The following is an 18,578-nucleotide window of genomic DNA, read 5'->3' as shown; positions in this document are numbered from 1 at the left end:
GCACGTTTTTGCTCAGATTTTTTTTTTTTTTTGCTCAGATTTTTTTCTCTGCCATATGGTGGGTCATCCACTACAAAAGACTTACAATAAAGAGGCTACATGTGATCAGCAGATTTATAGATTATCAGAGAATGAAAGCGGAAAAAATAAAATTCCAGAGTGCCTCTTCCATTTGACGTTTCTTTATGCCCAAGTATTGGGGTTCTTAGGTGCAGTCATGTTTTGGCTTCCAGCTCATTCTGTTCTCTGTAATAAATGTGTTTGCTGCAGTAGCTCTTACATTGCGGGGATTAATCGTGTTCAAAAGCAACCGTGCTAGGTTTCTTAGTTTGTTTATGTGCATCACAAGAATATTCTCTCTCTAGGGCTTTGAAGCTGTGCTGCCTTACGATGAAGATTTAAGTAGTAATTAAATTCTCGAAGAACTGCCAAGGCGCCTTTGGCTGAAATGGGGATGTTCCAGGCCCTGGATGTTACGTTGCGAAGGAAGGAATGTTTAGGCATGACTCAGTGAGTAGTGCGTGTGAGTGAATGAATCTAGGTGCTATTTCTGTGCTCTCGGCTTTTTCAGTTGTATCAGAAAATTGGAGGGATTATACAAAAGAAACTACATTGCTGGCATGAGGAATGTAGCTTTAATTGTGCTCTTTGTACACCTGAATATCATTTATAAAACATATGGACGCTGGATGCAAAGTGAAAGCTTTTTGCTCTTTAGAATTCTAGTGTCCCTGCTTTGATTTCTCTTCAGTCACAATATAAAAATTCATAAATCAATTATGTTTCATGTTTATGTATGCGTTCATGCAAACATGTACACATTTTGCGAGAATATGGACATTACATTAGGTTTACTATAACATGGCATTATGCATTTCATTTTTTTCTGCTTTTTTTTTTAATATTAAAACGTTTGGGAGGGCGTTGGAAATTGGAGAGTTCTAGAGTAGAATGTAGAGCCTGTGGACTTGCAGATTGCATATAGACTAGTTCTGATTATGAGAATTATCTGATATTTTTGTGGCTTCTGTGAAAAGTTGGTAACCTCAGTGTAGTTCCTGATGGCATGCATTCCAATTCCAAATTCATTTTGTATGTAACAACTTCAGGAGGGCAGCTAAAGATCAAATGGGTGTGTGGACTGAATTAATCTTTTCTCTGCGAAGCAAGTCATCCAGGTTGGATAAGGCTTGCTGGCAGCTGTCTGGGCTGTCCTTAGGAGGCAGATAGACAGTTTTAGTCTGCAGAGCTTGTCAATCCAGTATCTTTCAATATTACTGAAAACGGCTTTAAAAAAAAATTGTGCACGCAAATAATATAGTCAGTGGAAGAAGTACTGCAGTTGGAATTGACAGGATGTGACATCTATGTCTTTATAGGTCTTTACATCTGGCACAAAAGAGATCATTTTAAATATGTATAATGGCTCTGAGATCTTTCTTTTTTCTTCCCCCTTCCTCTTCTACCTTCCAAGGTCAAAGCAGCGAAGACTTCTGTAAGACATGGATAGATGCAAACATGTTGGGCGACTACGACTCGCCCAGGACCATTCTATCCTGAACCCCCAGAAGTGGCGCTGCGTGGACTGCCAGACGACAGAATCTATCTGGGCTTGTCTGAAATGCTCCCATGTAGCCTGTGGGAGGTACATTGAGGAACATGCACTTAAACACTTTGAAGAAACCAGACATCCATTGGCAATGGAAGTTAATGATCTTTATGTCTTTTGTTACCTTTGTGAAGATTATGTCTTGAACGATAACCCGGAGGGTGATCTGAAATTGCTAAGAAGTTCTCTGTCAGCAATTAGGAGTCAAAAACATGATCCGTCAACAAGAAGTGGTAGGACATTGCGATCAATGGCTTTTGGAGAGGACACGTGCAGCCATCAAAGGACCCCTCAGGGACAACCTCAGATGCTTACGGCTCTCTGGCACAGGCGCCAATCTTTGCTCGCAAAAGCGCTGCGGACCTGGTTTGATAAGAGCTCCAGAGGCCAGCTAAAATTAGAACAGAAGAAACAAATGGAAGAGTTGGAGAAAAAGAAGGAAGCAGCTAGGCAGCGGCGGCAGGAGATGAAGAGACAACTTCTGGAGGAGCTAGCAAACACCCCTCCAAGGAAGAGCGCGAGATTGCTGTCTCATGTGCACAGAGAGAACTTGATTCCGAGGAAATTCAGAGAGGCGGCAACCACTTCCCCTACCTCAAGGCGGATGCAGAGCAGCAGATTCAAACAATTTTATTCCATCCGGCGTAAGCCTCTGATGACTCCTGGGGTGACAGGTCTAAGGAACCTGGGAAACACATGTTATATGAATTCTATTCTGCAAGTGCTAAGTCACCTCCAGAAATTTAGAGAATGTTTTCTGACACTTGATCTCTGTGAAACAGAAGAACTCTTAGCCAAAACTGTGAATGGGAAGTCTAGGACGCCTGGCAAATTGGCAAATGGATCTGCTGCTAATGAGTCAGGGAAGACTGACAAAGTAGGATCATATGGCACGCAGAGTTTGCCAGCTGGCTTAAATGGTGGCTCCTCAATAAGCAGGAGTTTAGAACTGATACAACCCAAGGAACCAAGTTCAAAGCACATCTCCCTCTGCCATGAATTGCACACCCTCTTCAGAGTGATGTGGTCTGGCAAGTGGGCACTCGTGTCCCCATTTGCCATGCTGCACTCTGTGTGGAGCCTGATCCCAGCATTTCGCGGTTACGATCAGCAGGACGCTCAGGAATTCCTATGTGAGTTGTTGGACAAAGTGCAGCAGGAGCTGGAGTCAGAAGGAACGAAACGCAGGATCCTCATCCCTTTCTCACAAAGGAAGCTCACCAAGCAGGTCCTGAAGGTGGTGAACACCATTTTTCACGGGCAGCTACTCAGTCAGGTATGAACCTGGTTTTGCACAGAAATCAATTGGTGCTCTTAGCACCAGGAAGCAAAGGCTGTTTCTTGAGGAACCACCGGATACATGAAAGGAACTTTTTAGGAGTGCCTCCTGAGAATGAAATCAGTTAGACTGCTTTGGGGGGTGTCAGCATTTTCGGTACATGTCACATGTCTAATGGGATCATAAATTTAGTTGACTTTTACCACTGTAGGGTGAGATCTGCACCCGTGAAGAAGTTCTAGGCCTTTAGTTTTAAGTTGTTACAGGATTTATAAAGCATCTTTGTAATCTGTTTTGTCTTTTTCTGGTTTTCTTTCCATGGCTAGAAAGAATATGATGAAGGACAGAGAAGGCAGTCATCTTATTCTTTATAGCACAAGCTGTCTGTGACATTTTTTTTTCCAGGCATTTGAAAACCATCTTGAGACACTGAGCATGTTTAACATATGTTTCTGTAGGGGTTGAAAGCGTCAGCCCTGTCAAACTGCTTGGTTTCTTAGTCATGTGCTATTCCCTTGTCTGAAACATATTTTTCCCCTGAAGTCTGATCCTGAGAGCGCAATGTGTCTCTGAAAGCCCTCAACTACTTTTGCTTTCCAAGAGAAAGGAATGTGTGCATGATTTGAGATGCTTGAGGGTTTGCAGGATCAAACCACAAGGATATGATGTGTGCATTCTCATTACTATTTATATCATCTTTCTCAGTGCTGGTCTTACCAAGCTTAACATTCATAAGAACTAATGTGCATTTTAAAGATTACAAAGTGTATTTTTCAAGTTAAAGCTTTTGGGTTTTCAGGGAAGGTATGGCTAAAATCATGGTTCTCTTGAATCATCTCTACATTGCATTAACTTCTTGTGCACTTCTTAACTAAATGTTCTTTATTCAGTTGTGTCTCTTGGCTCTGGAAGATGATATGCTGTGGCTAAGGTCAGTGTTTCAGATTCAGTGGTAGATCTCTGTTAACAGCTCAAAGATGTTTGTGAATCAATGTAATTTATCCACTGCTGTGATACAGTATAAATAACTTGCTTTCTGTTTTCTGTTACCTCTTAATGCTCTCACCTGCAGCTTCTGAGTTTAATTTAAAACTCTTCTACTGTCTTATTTATTAGTAATTTGGGATGACATGAGAAAATAAGTGCATTTCAAATTTCTCCTTTCGTGCTCCATTCACTAATAATATTTATACAGTTAGCAGATGGAAGAGTTAAGGATCTATAGATAGCACTTTGAAATATGCAAGCAAAGTAAAGAAACTAAGGAAGGAAGATTGCTTGATAAATGCTTATGTGTGTTCTTTGTATTAGAAAACTGCTCCAAAATGTGTGTTAGCCAACTGAAGTAGTATTATACCTGTAATGTCCTTCATCTGAGGAGGTGAATCCCATAAAGGTGAATATTGTCTCTGTTTGGTGGAGAACTGAGAAGGAAGTCTAAGTGATTTGCTCAAGACAGACTTAGCTTTCAGACTGGAAATAAGTGGTGTTTCTCTTGACTGCCAGACCATTTTTATGTCCATGAAACTGCACTGCCTTTTGGACATGAACTTGCTATTTGGATGTGAATGTAGATGTCTGTCTGGAGGTATACATGTACATAACTTCATCTGTGTATAAACATTTCATTCCCAGGTCACCTGTATAACATGCAACTACAAATCCAACACCGTTGAGCCCTTTTGGGATCTTTCCCTGGAATTTCCCGAGCGCTATCATTCTATTGAGAAAGGGATTGTCCCTGTTAACCAGACAGAGTGCATGCTGACAGAAATGTTGGCCAAGTTCACAGAAACTGAAGCTCTGGAAGGGAGGATATATGCATGCGACCAATGCAACAGTAAGTCAGATGTTGCTGCTATCTTTGCAGGTTAGAATCGCAATCTGTTTTTCTGAATGGGAGGTTTCCAATGTGCCTTTTGTGTGTCTGAAAGCTAGTATTGTGACCTATGTGTCTATGAAAACTGTGTTCTTCCTCGCTGCTCATGCTGTTTCGTTTCTTCCTGTTAATAGCTTCTGCTCCTTTGGGCACCAGTTTGGAACTATGTCATTCTTTTATCATCTCTGCCATTCAGCAGCATGATTTGCTAAGGATTTAATATGAGACTGTTTAGGACTGCTCTCTCTGTTTGTGTTCTTGAGGGGAGAGGGAACTGCAGTAAGAAGCTGGGGTGAGGGGAGTTGGATTTAGAGGTAAGAGAAGGAACCCTATTCTTTATGCTTTGCTCATCTCTGCTGTATGGTGGGAAAGCTATTCAGCTTTTGTATGATAAGAAGAGGACAGCTTTATCAAACTCTTTGGGCATGTTTAACAAGTCATCTATATGCTGTGTGCTGTCTATTCTTAACCGAATCCTTTAACCAGAAGCCACAAAGGCAAAGTTCTCAAGGTCTGCTGCCAGGTTAGAGTTTCTGTCTGTCTTTAGGCACTTTGTCAGGAAGCAATGAACTGACATTATTCTGGAAGTCTCTCATTAATGTATTACCTTTTATATGAATACATGTTTTGCTACGCTCAGCTGGAAGATAACTTCTGTTTTCCTGTAGTAGGTCTGATTATAAGGTATTTTTCTGACAATAACTTTAGCCTTCTGTATAATCATGCAGCTAAGTTACTCACATAAACTGAATTTGAAATTTGTTTCATGCAGGTATTTATGGCAAATGTTCATCCATTTGGGAGAAAAACTCCCAATGATTTGACTTATGTTGCAACCAATACAGCTGAAATAGCAAATATTTTTAGAGCTGTGCTTATCAGCTTGCAATGAATCTGTTACTACGCATCTTTCCAAAATGCTAGGAAATAACTGTTAACTTGTGGAAGCTTTTGAAGGAAAACCAAATATGGTTTGAACAGATTGTTATTCACAAACAGTGTTCGCAAAATATCAATATGACTCAGTGCAGTTTTCATCTTAACTCTGTTTTCTGTGGTTCTTGGTGAAAGCTCAAAGTTTAACAGTTACTTCAGAGTTAATTAGCTAAGGAAACATTAACCAAATGAAAAATTGTATGGAAAAGCAACCAGCCTGCTTGTAGGTGCCAAAAACTATTGGGGCACTACTTGTCAGACATGATAGAGGAGGAGCAACCCATCTGTTCCCAACTGGTGCAGTAAGGTGCAGAAATCTAATTAACAGGTACATTTCTTATTAGAAGCTCTGAAAACCACCTGTCTTCCTCCTGGTATAGTTGTATGTTCACTGTTCTGGAAAGAGCAATAGGCTCTCACTGGGAAGAGGAACCTTTTTTCTTCCTTTCCAGTTCCTGCGTAGCAGTTGCTTTTCTTTGTTGGGCAGGCAGAACTCCTTCTAGAGTTGGAACCTTGCTGGAAACATTCTCCTCTGACTTGTATTAATGTTCTTGAGCTAGCGAAGATATACTATATCTGTTGTATTTTTCAGAGTAAAAATGTCAGCAGGAGCAGCTCAAAGCTGATAAACTTTTTCATTTTTGTGATGCTCATGAACACACAATCAGTTAAGTATTTTTAAACATGTTGTTCTTGATCCAAGAAATTCCTTCTCTGTGAAGGAATGCATTAGTAGTGTTTACTTCTGTCTCCATCCTATGAGTGCATGTTACAGTGAGCTGGACTATTGCTACTGGAAGGAAAAAAGAGTTCATAATGTGCTTTTTTTCTGCTTCTGCAAATTATCTACAACCTAACATTCTCTGCCTTGATTTTTTTCTTTTGGTAGGCAAACGGCGAAAGTCTTCTCCTAAACCTCTTGTTCTGAGTGAAGCTAAAAAGCAGTTAATGATCTACAGACTACCTCAGGTCCTCCGACTGCACCTTAAACGATTCAGGTGAGTGGGATGCCTTGCACAGTGTCTAGTGATTGCATTGCTGCTCTTTTTTTGGAAAGAACTGATTAGTGTGGGCCAGTAATTTCTTTCACTCTGAGAGGTGCACATGTATAAACATTTTACCCAAACCAGATGTGTTGATACCTTCTCAGAGTAGAGCTTAAATTAAAATCAGCAGCCTGTTTTTAGTGCATTCTCTAGTACATGCACAATATAACAAGTTGTAAAAATTAATGCTGATTCCCTTGAATCATACTCAATAATTTCTAAGTTTGCAGATAACTCAAAACAGTGGCTATGAGAAGGATGAACTGATCTGTTGAGAGAAGGGGTGGTTGAAGTTGGAACTCTGTGATAGTTTAAATAACCAATATTATGCATTTACCTATTGAATAAAATGTAGCAGAAGAAGTTATAAACACTATGAAAAGTTTCTAAAATCATTAGTGCAAGCAATTGTGAAATGTGTGGGGGGGTATACTTATATAATTGAGTATTTTAAACACTGTTTGACTGTCACAGTAGATGTTTGGCTTTCTTCGTGTTTGGCCATTATAAATCTCAAAAATATCCTAACTACTACAACAAATATATTGGGGCATCAGTAACAGTATCCACTTTATGCAAAACATATCTGAAGTGGATGTTAGAGTGAAAGTAGAAGGAAAAGTTTATGTAGCGCCTACTTGACCCTCGCAATGAAAGCTCTTCAAAGTTGCTTAGCAGTGACTAGTTTTCTGTGCATCTTCCGTTCCTTGCTTCCGCAGCCCTCTGTCGCTGTCAAGAAGAGGGATCCTGAGTCTTTTATTCATGCACTTGTGTTTGCAGGTGGTCTGAACGTAATCACCGTGAGAAGATTGGGGTCCATGTCCTCTTTGACCAGGTATTAAACATGGAACCTTACTGCTGCAGGGACTCTCTCTCCTCTCTTGACAAAGAGACCTTTGTCTATGACCTCTCCGCTGTGGTGATGCATCATGGGAAAGGGTTTGGCTCAGGACACTACACAGCATATTGCTACAACACAGAGGGAGGTGCGTGTGCCTTATTACGGGGGAAACAAATTCAGCAGCTTGTACTTTGTTCCATAGATGTAGTGCACTGTAAAGCTTTACAATCAAAGTTGGAATCAAGTTTCCTGATGTTCAGTAGTTGGTTTCCCAGAATGTATTGCTAGTAGCATGTTTTCTTTTTTTGCACAAAGACCACAGATTGCTGCTCTTTGCTTTGTAGCCCTTTGGGATGCCTTTTATTGCTTGCTGTTAACAACATGAATGCTTCATTTTCTTATGCTATGTAACTCTGTGGAGCTGCTCCAGCTGGGTGTATTTTCTCAGTATCTTTGGGATGATGAGAGAAACAGAAAGTATTTTGAAACTGGACAGGGACTATTCAGGAATAACATCCGCAGGGTTTTTATGAATTTCCAGCAGTTTCTTTCTGCAGCTGAATTAGTATTGATTCTGCCTTCTAACCTACGGAGAAAGAGTACAAATTGGCTATCTCCAGGGAATTTTTATTTTCTTAGTGAAATTCTTGTGCCAAAATATGCAATTGGTTGAACTATGATTTTATATTTCTAAACTGTGTTAACAGTACCAGAAATGATATAAATGTTTTCCTTATTAGAAACTCCTTTCCAAAGTATCTATAGGAAAAAGGTAAAGATGCCTTTTCTCCTGCATAACCCTGTTTCTCTGTGGATGTCTGCTATGAACAGTTCCAAAATACAATCAGAAGGAATGATGTCTCCCTTACTGATGTCCTCTTTCTCACTTTGATTCCTAGGTTTTTGGGTCCACTGCAACGACTCCAAACTGAATGTATGTAGTGTGGAGGAGGTGTGCAAAACCCAGGCCTACATTCTTTTTTACACTCAAAGAACAGTGCAGGGCAAAGCAGGAATCTCAGAAAAACAACTCCAAGCTCAGGTGCCGTCCAAAAACAGCGATAAGGACAGAAGACTGACGTTCCCGTGATGGGAAGCACTATAACTCAATCAACAGTCTCAGTTTTTTAAAACCATGGGTGTTCACATCTTTCCTCTTTGTAGGAAAAAAGGCTCACTGCAGGAATGGATCAGATCATGATGTTTGCCACCCAGGGTCCAGAAAAGTCTATCAAGCTGTGCAGTTCTGTTGCATAAGATTGTAATCAGAATCTTGTTTTTAAAGGTGTTAAATTGTTCCCACAAAACAAAAAGAGAAAGTTCGATGCTTAGTATCATTAATCTTTTCTCAAAAAGGAACTGATTAAGGCATGTAACAATGAGTGCAACCAGGAAACAGAAGCATTCAGCTGGCTTCCCAAAACCTTCAGTACCTAGTAATGCTGATAAACCTCCAGAAGGAACAGGTATAGTACCCTCCCCTTTAATTGTCATTCTGTTTGTCAATCAGATTTCCAGGGTTTGAATCTCACAGTCACTCCCCGTGTATTTATTTGAATGGTTTCCAGAATGTATTGAATAGATGGAGTTGGGTGTCCTAGAAGCCATTCTTGCTGGAGAAATCTTTAATGCTCTTCTACCAGAGAAAATGTTCCCCAGACCTCAGCTATCTCTGTGATACCAGTTTCTTTGCCAGCAGTTGAGGGCAAGCCTGTGACTGGCAATCTTTGTCAGCAGCTCTTTTTCTCAGTGTTACTGGGGCTGTGTGCACACTTGATGGTTTATTCCTTAGGCTGAACTGAATTGGCAGCTAAATTCTCTTGGAATGTGATTTAAAAACAGTTCTGCTTTGGAGAAAGTGTGTTTTTTAAAAAAAAAATAATAATAAAAAAAAAAATCACCCTGTGATAAAACAGGCATGTACCTGTGTGTGCTCAGATACAGTGGCAATAAAAACAAAGCCTACACCGCAGGCTTCTGCTGGCATAGCTTTGCTTATCAGGGCTATAATGAAGTTTGAGCCCTGGCTTGCACAGCTCTGATAGTAGAAGCAGTTGGTGTGGAGGCAACTTACACTGGCAGACTAGCACTTTTACAAGTGTGGCTTGTTTTCCCTAGGAGAACAGGGTGGAAGTAAAACCACAACGATGGGAGACAGAGCTGGTTTCTGTTCCTGCTTCTGTGCAAATGGAAATGCTCATTAACTCCAGTGTCACATATGGCCCAAACTCACTGAAGGCAGTGAGGTTGCACAGATGTACGGAATAGAATTTAGTTTGTGAGGTCTTTATTTCTACTGAGGGAACAAATCCAGTTTAATTCTCAAGTTCTATGTTGAGTTTGGAAGTCTAGAAAAAAGATCTGTATTTGTAATAATCTTGATCTGAGAATCATATGATAAACATTGGGCCTAAGCCAACCATGTATAGTCATTTCTCAGCCTACAGTTGCATCTCAGATGTTTTTGTAATTTGAAGTTTGGTTATTCACATTTCATATTTTAATCAAATCTGAATATGTGACTGCAAAGAGGCATGACCTCTTTCAATCTTGTTGGGATTTTCTGAACAGTTGAAGGTGAAGTCCTCTAAAATTATGAGATTCTTCAAAAATTTTGATCTACTATTCAGGTAGAGAAGTTCTGAAATTGTGTTTCTCTCCCTCCCTCTTCTCCTTTTATTCTTGTCAGCATTTACCCATCAGACATAAACTGACAACCCTACATTATTGTTGGAGGGGTGAAGAGGTAAGTTTCCCAAATACCATTCCTCTCTTTCCACTGCCAGTACTGCAACTTTTAATTTCCTGCCATATAGGCAAATCAGACTTTATTCTCTGGCTGCTGTTAACCATTTCAGCCATGCAGAGAGGAGCACAGCCATCAACAGTCTTGTCCTTTCTTAGAGAACAGTGTCACACTAGGTGTCCTCTGTCCAAAAAAAGTTTTAGATTTCCTGTATGTCTGAGCAACGTACAGCTTTTTGAGCCTACAAAAACTTTGGCAATCTCTTTGGCAATTAAATATAATTTTGAAATCATACACTCTTATTTTTGGAGACAAGGCAGTTTGAAACAGTCCTATGGGAACTGATGACAGGTTTTGTGGTTTTTTTTCTAAATGTAGCAGGGTCTGAAAGAATTTCCTATGAATGTCTGTTTATCTATGTATTTACTAGGTAGTTTTATTTTTTGTGCAACCAGAACATAAAATGCAACAGGCCAAATTAAAATCCAGTAAAAGTAAGTGTGACTCCACTGAATGCAGGGGAGGCTGATTTGGGTTCAGCGCAGGTAGAAGTTGACGTTCATGAAAGAATCAAAATCAAGCACTTGTGATTATCAGATACTTACAAGCATGACAGATTCATTGCTAGAGCAAAGCATATGCTTTGTGATGACTGCATGTCTCAAAAGGAAAATTAAAAGAAAAATAGTGTTTAACAATGCCTTTTTAGTAATCTCTGAGGTGGAAGGGAAAACTGGTGTTTTTCCCGTGCATCTGTCCTTCCAGGCCTATCCGCCCTTTAAGAGGATTATGTTTTTCTAAATGACGGTCATGGTTTACTATGACTACCAAACGGCATGTTCACCTTCTCAATCTCTTAGCCATGCTAGCCCTGTTTGTATAAAAACGTGATATCAAGGCAAACCATAATGCAGCATTAGTTGTTACTGCAGTGAGCCGAGACTCTTCACTATGAATGCTCATCTTTTGACTGAGTGTTTTGCATTAACATTTGAATTCAGGTAGTAATACAGTTGTCACTTTGAGTAGGTTGCAGAGGGGGACGGGGAGCTGGGAGTGTACCGTTAGCCACTGGTGCATCTGATTTCCCAAGCAGATTTCGTAGCATTTGCTGTTGACATCTTTTGACATTAGTGGCCTCTCCATGTGACATTAGCCTAGTTGCGCTGAGATGTGGAGATACTGCAGTCGGAAAAATGATTGCCCTGATAGGGAAGGAATTAACTATATTTCAAAGTAAACTTGCTTTTTCCAACACTGTGAGGTTTCTGTAATATTTAGCTTTTATTTGGAAGCGATAGCGTATAGCATTTTTTATGCTGTTTGGTTTATATTTGTCTACTGCAGGCTTCTTTATATAAGCATAGCCCAATGTTCCCTCCATGGTGGACACTGTTTTATAGTGTCCTGTTTGCCAGAAATTCTGATTGGAAGTTTACCTCAAGTCAGTAAGATGAATATAGTACTTGGAATTACAGTGAAGCCCACCTAAGTGAATGCCTGACAAAGGGTAGCCTATTAGGCAAACTTTGTCCCTCCTCTAATGGCATGGCTTCAAATCCTGCTAATACACTGACGCATATTTAGAATAATTCCAGATTTAGGTGCTGCTTCTGCAAACACGTAAGCAGATGATGTAACTTAACTCATGCGTGGATTTCAGTGGCCACAGCTGAGTTGCAAGCGAAGTGTCTACAAGATTAGAACCTTAATTTGGTGCAATTGAGAGCAGAATTTGTTTCTGTATATATAGCTGCAATTTCTCAGTTAGGGACTTTTAAAACAGATTAAATACCCATTAAAAAAGAAAAAAAGACAAGCAACAAACTTAAAAAAGTTTGCTCTGTACCAAGACTTGACTTGACTAAACTGTTTGCAAAAGGTCCTTGTACCATGTGTAACCAAAATGCAGGGTTCTGAAGCAGCTACTAATGCTGATCTGATACCATGAGAACAGTGCACCAAACTGTCACCACTGTTCATTCTCTCCTGCGCTGGAAATCTGGTCCTGTAAGGAGGAGTCACTTGCTTTGAGAGATACTTAGAGCAAGTGCTAGGTTCTTGGCATTTGGAGGTTGTTTTCTGAAGGTGTAGGAGGTCACTGTACACTTGGCAGACTCTTAAGCTCATGAATATGTGGCCTTTGATAAAGAGCTATTCTCAACATGTCCTTAGTCTGTTCAACTCATAATTAAACTGACTTTACTCAATTTTGTGTCTTTAAAATTGAAGAATCTTAATGTATAAATTCATGGCCAGTATGATCATCTGCTGTAGTAGTTGGAAAATATTTTAGCCAACTTTACTCCACTAGCAAGTTAGTTAGTGTATTTGCCTTTGTGTTACCCTTTTACTGCGTACGTTCCCAAGTTAAACTATGCATACTGCAAAGCACTGAAAAAAAAATTTGGTAGTGTGGGGTGTTCTTCCCCCTCCTCTCTCCCCCCCATTAGTTCTGGCCAGAGCAATTCTCAGTCTGACTTTGGAGCTGTCAGTGTGAGGCAGTAAATGGAGTAATACATACTAAATGCTTGACATCGACCTCTTCTGGGTGGCAGTACCACCCTTGACTTTGGGACTTCCAGACTTTTTTTTGAGCGTAGGAATAAAATTGGAAATGGTAAAAGCATCAAGTGTGTCCTATGGACTCGCTATCAGAAGTTATTTTTGCTTTTAGAAGGCAAGGCTTCTAGCATAAATACTGTCTTGGTGGTAATTTAGAAACTCTTTTTTTATTGATTATAAAGTCCCCAGGCCTGAATATGTTTAATTACATTGCAATGAGAGAGAGGAGATCAGTGAAACTTTTGGCTGTTACCAGACTACCCCAGGATAAACTACAGAAGTTGACTGTATACTTTGCAGAATGAAAGCTACGTAAGGAGGAGAGAAGAGGGGGAGATCAGTATACTTGCCAATACAGTTTTGTGAACTGATTTTTTACAGTCCCCTAGATTTGGTGCCTTGTATCCAGTTACATGTTGCATGGGACAGAAATGTTTGGGAAAAAAGTCTTTAATCCCCCTGTCATGACTGAAGCCACAGACAGATCTGTGCGTTTTCACAAGTACTCTCAGTATCACTGATGTTTTTACATTTCATATCTATGTGAATTAAAAAGTTTACCAGCAAGCTCAGAAGCTAGTATTTTAGTATAATATGTTTGAAATCTCTGTATTTGTAATAATTCAAGTAATAATTTGTTCAAAGGCAGATTGGATTTGGCTTCTTAGATTTGATGTCACTCAGGCCCCTTCCAGTCAGGTCAGTAAAATGATGTCTGTCGAAGCATGTACCTTATGTACAATGAGCCTGCATAGAGCAAGGAATAAAAACTCCAGCAGGGTTTTTGGTAGAGTAGCTGTAGCTTTGGAAAGGACCTTCCGGTATAAATCTAATGATAATTGCTGATTTATGAAGTAAAAAATATAGTTCCCTTTACCATGGTAGTGTTTGCACAGATTTCTGCTTAGCCATGTAGCAAACACTTCCACATGTGTAAGCAAAAGCATGCCACAGTAATGCTTGCATAAATTTAATACGAAACAGGTACAGTTGCTTAAGGTGGCTAAGTGTCTCTGCCTCAAGAATGAGGTGTAAAACCCAAGCACCTGCTCTGAACACTGCCTTTTTGTGTGTCTCTAATCCCTTCAACTGGTTTGAGATCAGATAGGAAGGACTTAGGTAGGGAATGTATCGCCTGTGGGAATATAAAACCTCAATCAAGTGGGTTTTTTGGTGTCTATTACATTAATATTGATACCTGTTTATTGCAGATGGGAATGTGAAGCATTCTAGCAAGCTTTTAAATTTGTAAAACCACAGCACAGCTCAAATGATCAAAAGCTACATGTGTTAGTCACCTGTACCAACTTGTGATTATTTGTCTTAGTTGATTTTAGGGGTATGCCTTTAGGCCACTCCTTCCATTGTGCTTATTTTATTTTGTGCGTGTGTGTAAGGGTTCCACTTGTTTTAAGGATAACTTTGTATGGTGGGCCAAAATACTTTGAAAAGAGTTCTTGAACAAGTCTTCTTAAAAATGCGTTGTTTGCAATGTATATTTCCAAAAGGAAAAAAAATGACCAGCCCAATGGGCCCAAGACTGACTTTAACCACTGTTAACTATTTATTGTTTTGAAGCTTGTGCATGATACGGAATGCATCGCAGTTGCAGCAAACTGCTGTACCTTTAGGGTTCTTCTTGAACTGCCATACTACTGATTTTGTACAGGTTGGGGATAGGGAATGAGTTGGGAAGAAGGAAACAACCAGTTAACAAAGCCAAGCTGACCACAGCAATAAGCTGTGCTAAGTTTAGGAGACACAGGAAGCGTTTGACGAGGGGACCTTGTGTATGGGAGGATTGCATATTTTGCAGGCAGAGACAGATGACAAAATCCAAATGCAGTCTCATTAGCAGCAAGCTCCTAGTGGTTTTGGGGCACAAACTTCTCTTATCAGTAATTTCATACTGGCAAAATAAATGGTGCTTTTCCATTAAATATTACGGTTCCTAAGGAACAGTATACAAAACTCTCAAGTTTTTTAAAAAGGAGCTACCTACTTAAAGCCCACAGTGTCACTGTAAATGCTTCGTATAACTAGAAGTGAGAAAGGAAGGATACAGTTGATGACTTTACATAGATTTGATCTGTATTTTTTAGTCTTGGCAACATACTTCCAATAGAGGTGTCAGGAAGGAATTGTTTTTTCCATACTAAACAGCGGGTGCTGGGTCCTAAACTTGTCAAACCAGAAGTTTGTGGAAACTGGGGTAGAAAAAGCCTCCGTTTGTTAACTAGATTATCTCGTTCTGTTCCTGCTTTACAGACACTTTCTGTATGAGCGTCTCTTTATGGGAATGTGCGGCTTTTGAATGTTGCTCCTGCTCAAGAGGAACACACACATTCCTTCAACGCGGGCAGAGCTAAGTGCCCACTTAGGCTAGCCTTATTTCTTTATATAACCATATCTGTACTCTGGGGATGATTTGTACTGTTACAACTACATTAGTAAAATTAAATCTGTGCAGCATTTGTGGATAGACAAGGTTTGGGAATGTATTATAGCATGGGCAAGCTTGAGGTATGCAGATGAGTAATGCTACCACAGGCTCTTGGTGTGCACTCTTGAATGGAATTTGAGGCTGACAAATTAGGATAAACACCCATGTGGCTCCTTCTCTTTTGCACAATTGCTGTAGTGTCTGATCTGTGTAACTCAATACCTCTGATGTAGGAATGACATTTCATAGCAAGTGTCACCTTCACTCTCCTAAGACTTACTAAATGAAGTTACTTGGCCTGGCCCTTAAGGCACCTATGCTTACTGCTACAAGGTGAACCACTGATTTCCACGTGTAAATGAGGTTTTCGGTAGTTTATCAGACGTGCCGACTACAGTAACTTGCCACTGGCAATCTAGAGCCCATGAGAGATCCCAGAATGAGGTCCTATTTTTTCCCCCACTTCAGCTTTGGTTAAGCAGTCGCAAATTCCTTAAGCCGCAGCCTTCTGTATGTTTACCTAAGTGAGTAGTTTATAGGAAAGGAACAAGTGGATAAGTTTGTTTCCAGTACCTTTTTTTACAAGCCTGCCTTTCCTGTTTCCCTAAAACAAACTTACTTTAAATGCTCAGGATTGTTAAAATAGCTTCTCAGAGGGGAGTGTTGCCTAGACAAGCTCCCTTGCAGTGCGACAGGCTTGGGTAGATTGCTGCGGAGGAAGACCCTGCTTCTGTTAACGGCTTGGAAGCTTCACTGTTGACTTGAGTTAGAGCAGAATTAAAGCTAATCTTCAGCACTTTAAAAAGTTAATCCTGCTCTAAGTTGAGACTGTTGGAAGGGTACTGTTGGCAGAGGCTGCGCAGAACACGAACAGTTTTCCTTCAACGTGAAATCCCTTGCAGCCCTTGTGAAAACAACAGTAGCATTCTGCTTTGCTTTCTTGGGTGAGGATCCAAGCTGGAGCTTGGCCAGGTGTCTGATTTTTCAGTGACTTCTGTGGGGGCTTTAAGTCAGAACAGCCTCTAGTTTCTGTTTCAAGTTTCTGCTACTTACGTCACTAACAACTTAAGCTGGTGTATGCCATGCTGTGCTCACAAATGAGACTGCCTTTGCTTCAAGGACACTCCTAGGCAGCAGCAAGTGACAAGAGAGAATCCAATTAATTACTGAATGTTTCTGGCAATCTGTCCAGCTGTCTCGTGGCTCAGTGCAAACGCACTTGGAAGCACTGCTCCTAATCGCAGGTTCAGCAGCTTTTATTTTAGTCAAGGTTTGTTAAGACAACATCCAGTAAGTCACCTATGGCAGCCTTATGTACTTAACTGCATGAACTGCCCCCTGCCTGAACCCAGGCCTCAGGAGGAGATTAGCGTATTCTAAATCAAAACTAAGATTAACTATAATATGTCTTAATGTTCCAATTAATCCCCTTTTCCTGCATAAAGCGTCTCTGCATGACTTGAACTACTCCTGCTTCAGAACTTAATTTCTTTACAGGATGTTAAAATACCCGTTTGGAAAACAGCACTCTTTAAATTAGTTTCCTAGTCAGCAATGAAATAAGTTTCTCCTTTGTTCAGGTGAGGGGGCAGTTCTGAGCCGCAATGTATGGAGGCAGTGCTACGTCAGAAGAATGTCTTATCTTAAAAAGCTGTGCATAACTGTCCAAAGAATCCGAAGCCATGCTGCAGCCATACTGCCATAATGCTCAGGGCTGGGAAGTTTTACTGCGCTGGAAATAGCATCTTCTGGGAGCTGTAGCAGAACATATCTGATTAAGTTAAAGACGCAGCTCCCATGTCAGCCTCACATAGTGCTTTCACTGTCCCTCGAACAGCTTCACCACTGACAGCTGGACTATAAGTTGATCCTGGCACGTTGTAACTTCAGTCCAAGGCACTAAAATGCTATGCAACACCAAATGGCTTCTTCCCATATCCAGCTATAATTCCTTTACAGTAAGTGTACCAGCTTTATCTCGTCCAGACATTATCCATGTAACTTTCTGGTGGTTAGAGTTTACCTAGGGCTTTTTACAGTTTTGTTTTTCATTTCAATGAATAGCTGATGTGTCCTGCTTACAACCCAGGACTGGACTTGTTCCTTTCTCTTTCGGGTGTGAAATATAAATCATGTTTTTATGATTTTTGTAAATCTTTACTCTTTTTACACTTTGTTTTTGTAAGCTGAAGTTTCTTATTAAAAAATAAAATTCCAGTGAGTTATGTCATTATTCCCCACACTTTAATGTTTAATTAAACAGTGAGATGGCAGTACAGAAGAAAATTCCACGCATGAGGGCTTCACATACACGAGAAAACTCTTCCCATGGTACCTTGCACAATGAACTGAACATAAATTCTCCCTCTCACACTCCAAAGTCTTTCCACCCCTCATCATCACTCCAAAAGTAACAGCTTTGAGGTGTGAGTAGCAGCTCTACGGCAGGCAAGAGTGGACAAGGTACCACCGAGCGGCATGGGGTACCACGAGGGTACTGGCACGCCTGACGGCTAAACGCATCTCTTCTGGTCGTCGCTCGCAGGGAGGGCGAGCTCTCCTGCCTCAGAGGTGCGTTTCCTTCCTGGGTCTGCAATTAAAGAGAGTTAGGCAATACCCTTTCTAGCCTCGTCTATTAAATTAGGAGGTGGCAACTTGTCAAAATCAGATCACTATAATCTTTAGGTCTCCTCACGTCTGAGCCCGAGCCGGGGCTGGGGCTGGACTCACCGCGGCCGCTAGGCACCGGGCTGGGGCGCCATGAGGTCGATGTCCGTGAGGTTTCGGGCCACCCAGACGCCGGCGGCGAAGAGCCCCAGGTTCACCAGCAGGTTCCTGCGGGACAGGCCGGCGCTCAGGCGGGGGGAGGTGGGGCCGCGCGCCCCGCGCCCCCGCGCCGCCCCCCAGCCCCGGCCCCGCGTCGCCCGGCCCCGCGCCCACCTGCGGAAGTCGCTCCGGTCGGTGGCGAAGCGCAGGGCGCTCCGCAGCCACCCGCGCGGCCCCTGCGGCGACGCCACCGGCCCGCCCGCCGCCGCCATGCCGCCGCCCGCCGCCCTCCTTCGCCGTCACTTCCGGCGCGCGGAGCGGGCGGGGGGGCGCATGCGCAGTGACATCCCGTTTCCCCGGGCCCGCCCCGCGCATGCGCGCCCGCGCGTGCAGCATCCTCGTGCAACGCCGGCGCGTGCAGCATCCTCGTGCAAACGCCCGCGTGCAACGTGGGGGGGCGGGAGCGCA

At 41.6% G+C, this 18,578-nt stretch overlaps 1 protein-coding gene across 12 annotated transcripts in view; it reads left to right on the top strand.

Annotated features, from left to right (window-relative positions):
* The window catches only part of USP49 (ubiquitin specific peptidase 49), a 36,641-nt gene extending 19,080 nt beyond the window's left edge, over positions 1 to 17,561 (top strand). For 6 of the 12 annotated variants that reach the window (XM_064498116.1, XM_064498118.1, XM_064498115.1 and 3 more), the window contains 6 exons: positions 366 to 510; positions 1,475 to 2,885; positions 4,524 to 4,728; positions 6,593 to 6,701; positions 7,530 to 7,735; positions 8,490 to 17,561. In XM_064498116.1, coding sequence (XP_064354186.1) covers positions 1,503 to 2,885; positions 4,524 to 4,728; positions 6,593 to 6,701; positions 7,530 to 7,735; positions 8,490 to 8,680 — 2,094 coding nt within the window. In that variant the 5' untranslated portion in view covers positions 366 to 510; positions 1,475 to 1,502 and the 3' untranslated portion in view covers positions 8,681 to 17,561. The remainder of the gene's footprint in view (positions 1 to 365; positions 511 to 1,474; positions 2,886 to 4,523; positions 4,729 to 6,592; positions 6,702 to 7,529; positions 7,736 to 8,489) is intronic. The other 6 variants (XR_010385256.1, XR_010385254.1, XR_010385252.1 and 3 more) reach the window with 6 other exon arrangements.
* Positions 17,562 to 18,578: the final 1,017 nt, after the last annotated feature.

This window comes from Dromaius novaehollandiae, chromosome 27 (genome assembly GCF_036370855.1).
Source record: "Dromaius novaehollandiae isolate bDroNov1 chromosome 27, bDroNov1.hap1, whole genome shotgun sequence".
NCBI lineage: Eukaryota > Metazoa > Chordata > Aves > Casuariiformes > Dromaiidae > Dromaius > Dromaius novaehollandiae.
Note: the sequence above shows the minus strand (reverse complement) of the source record. Positions and strands in the feature narration are given on the sequence as shown.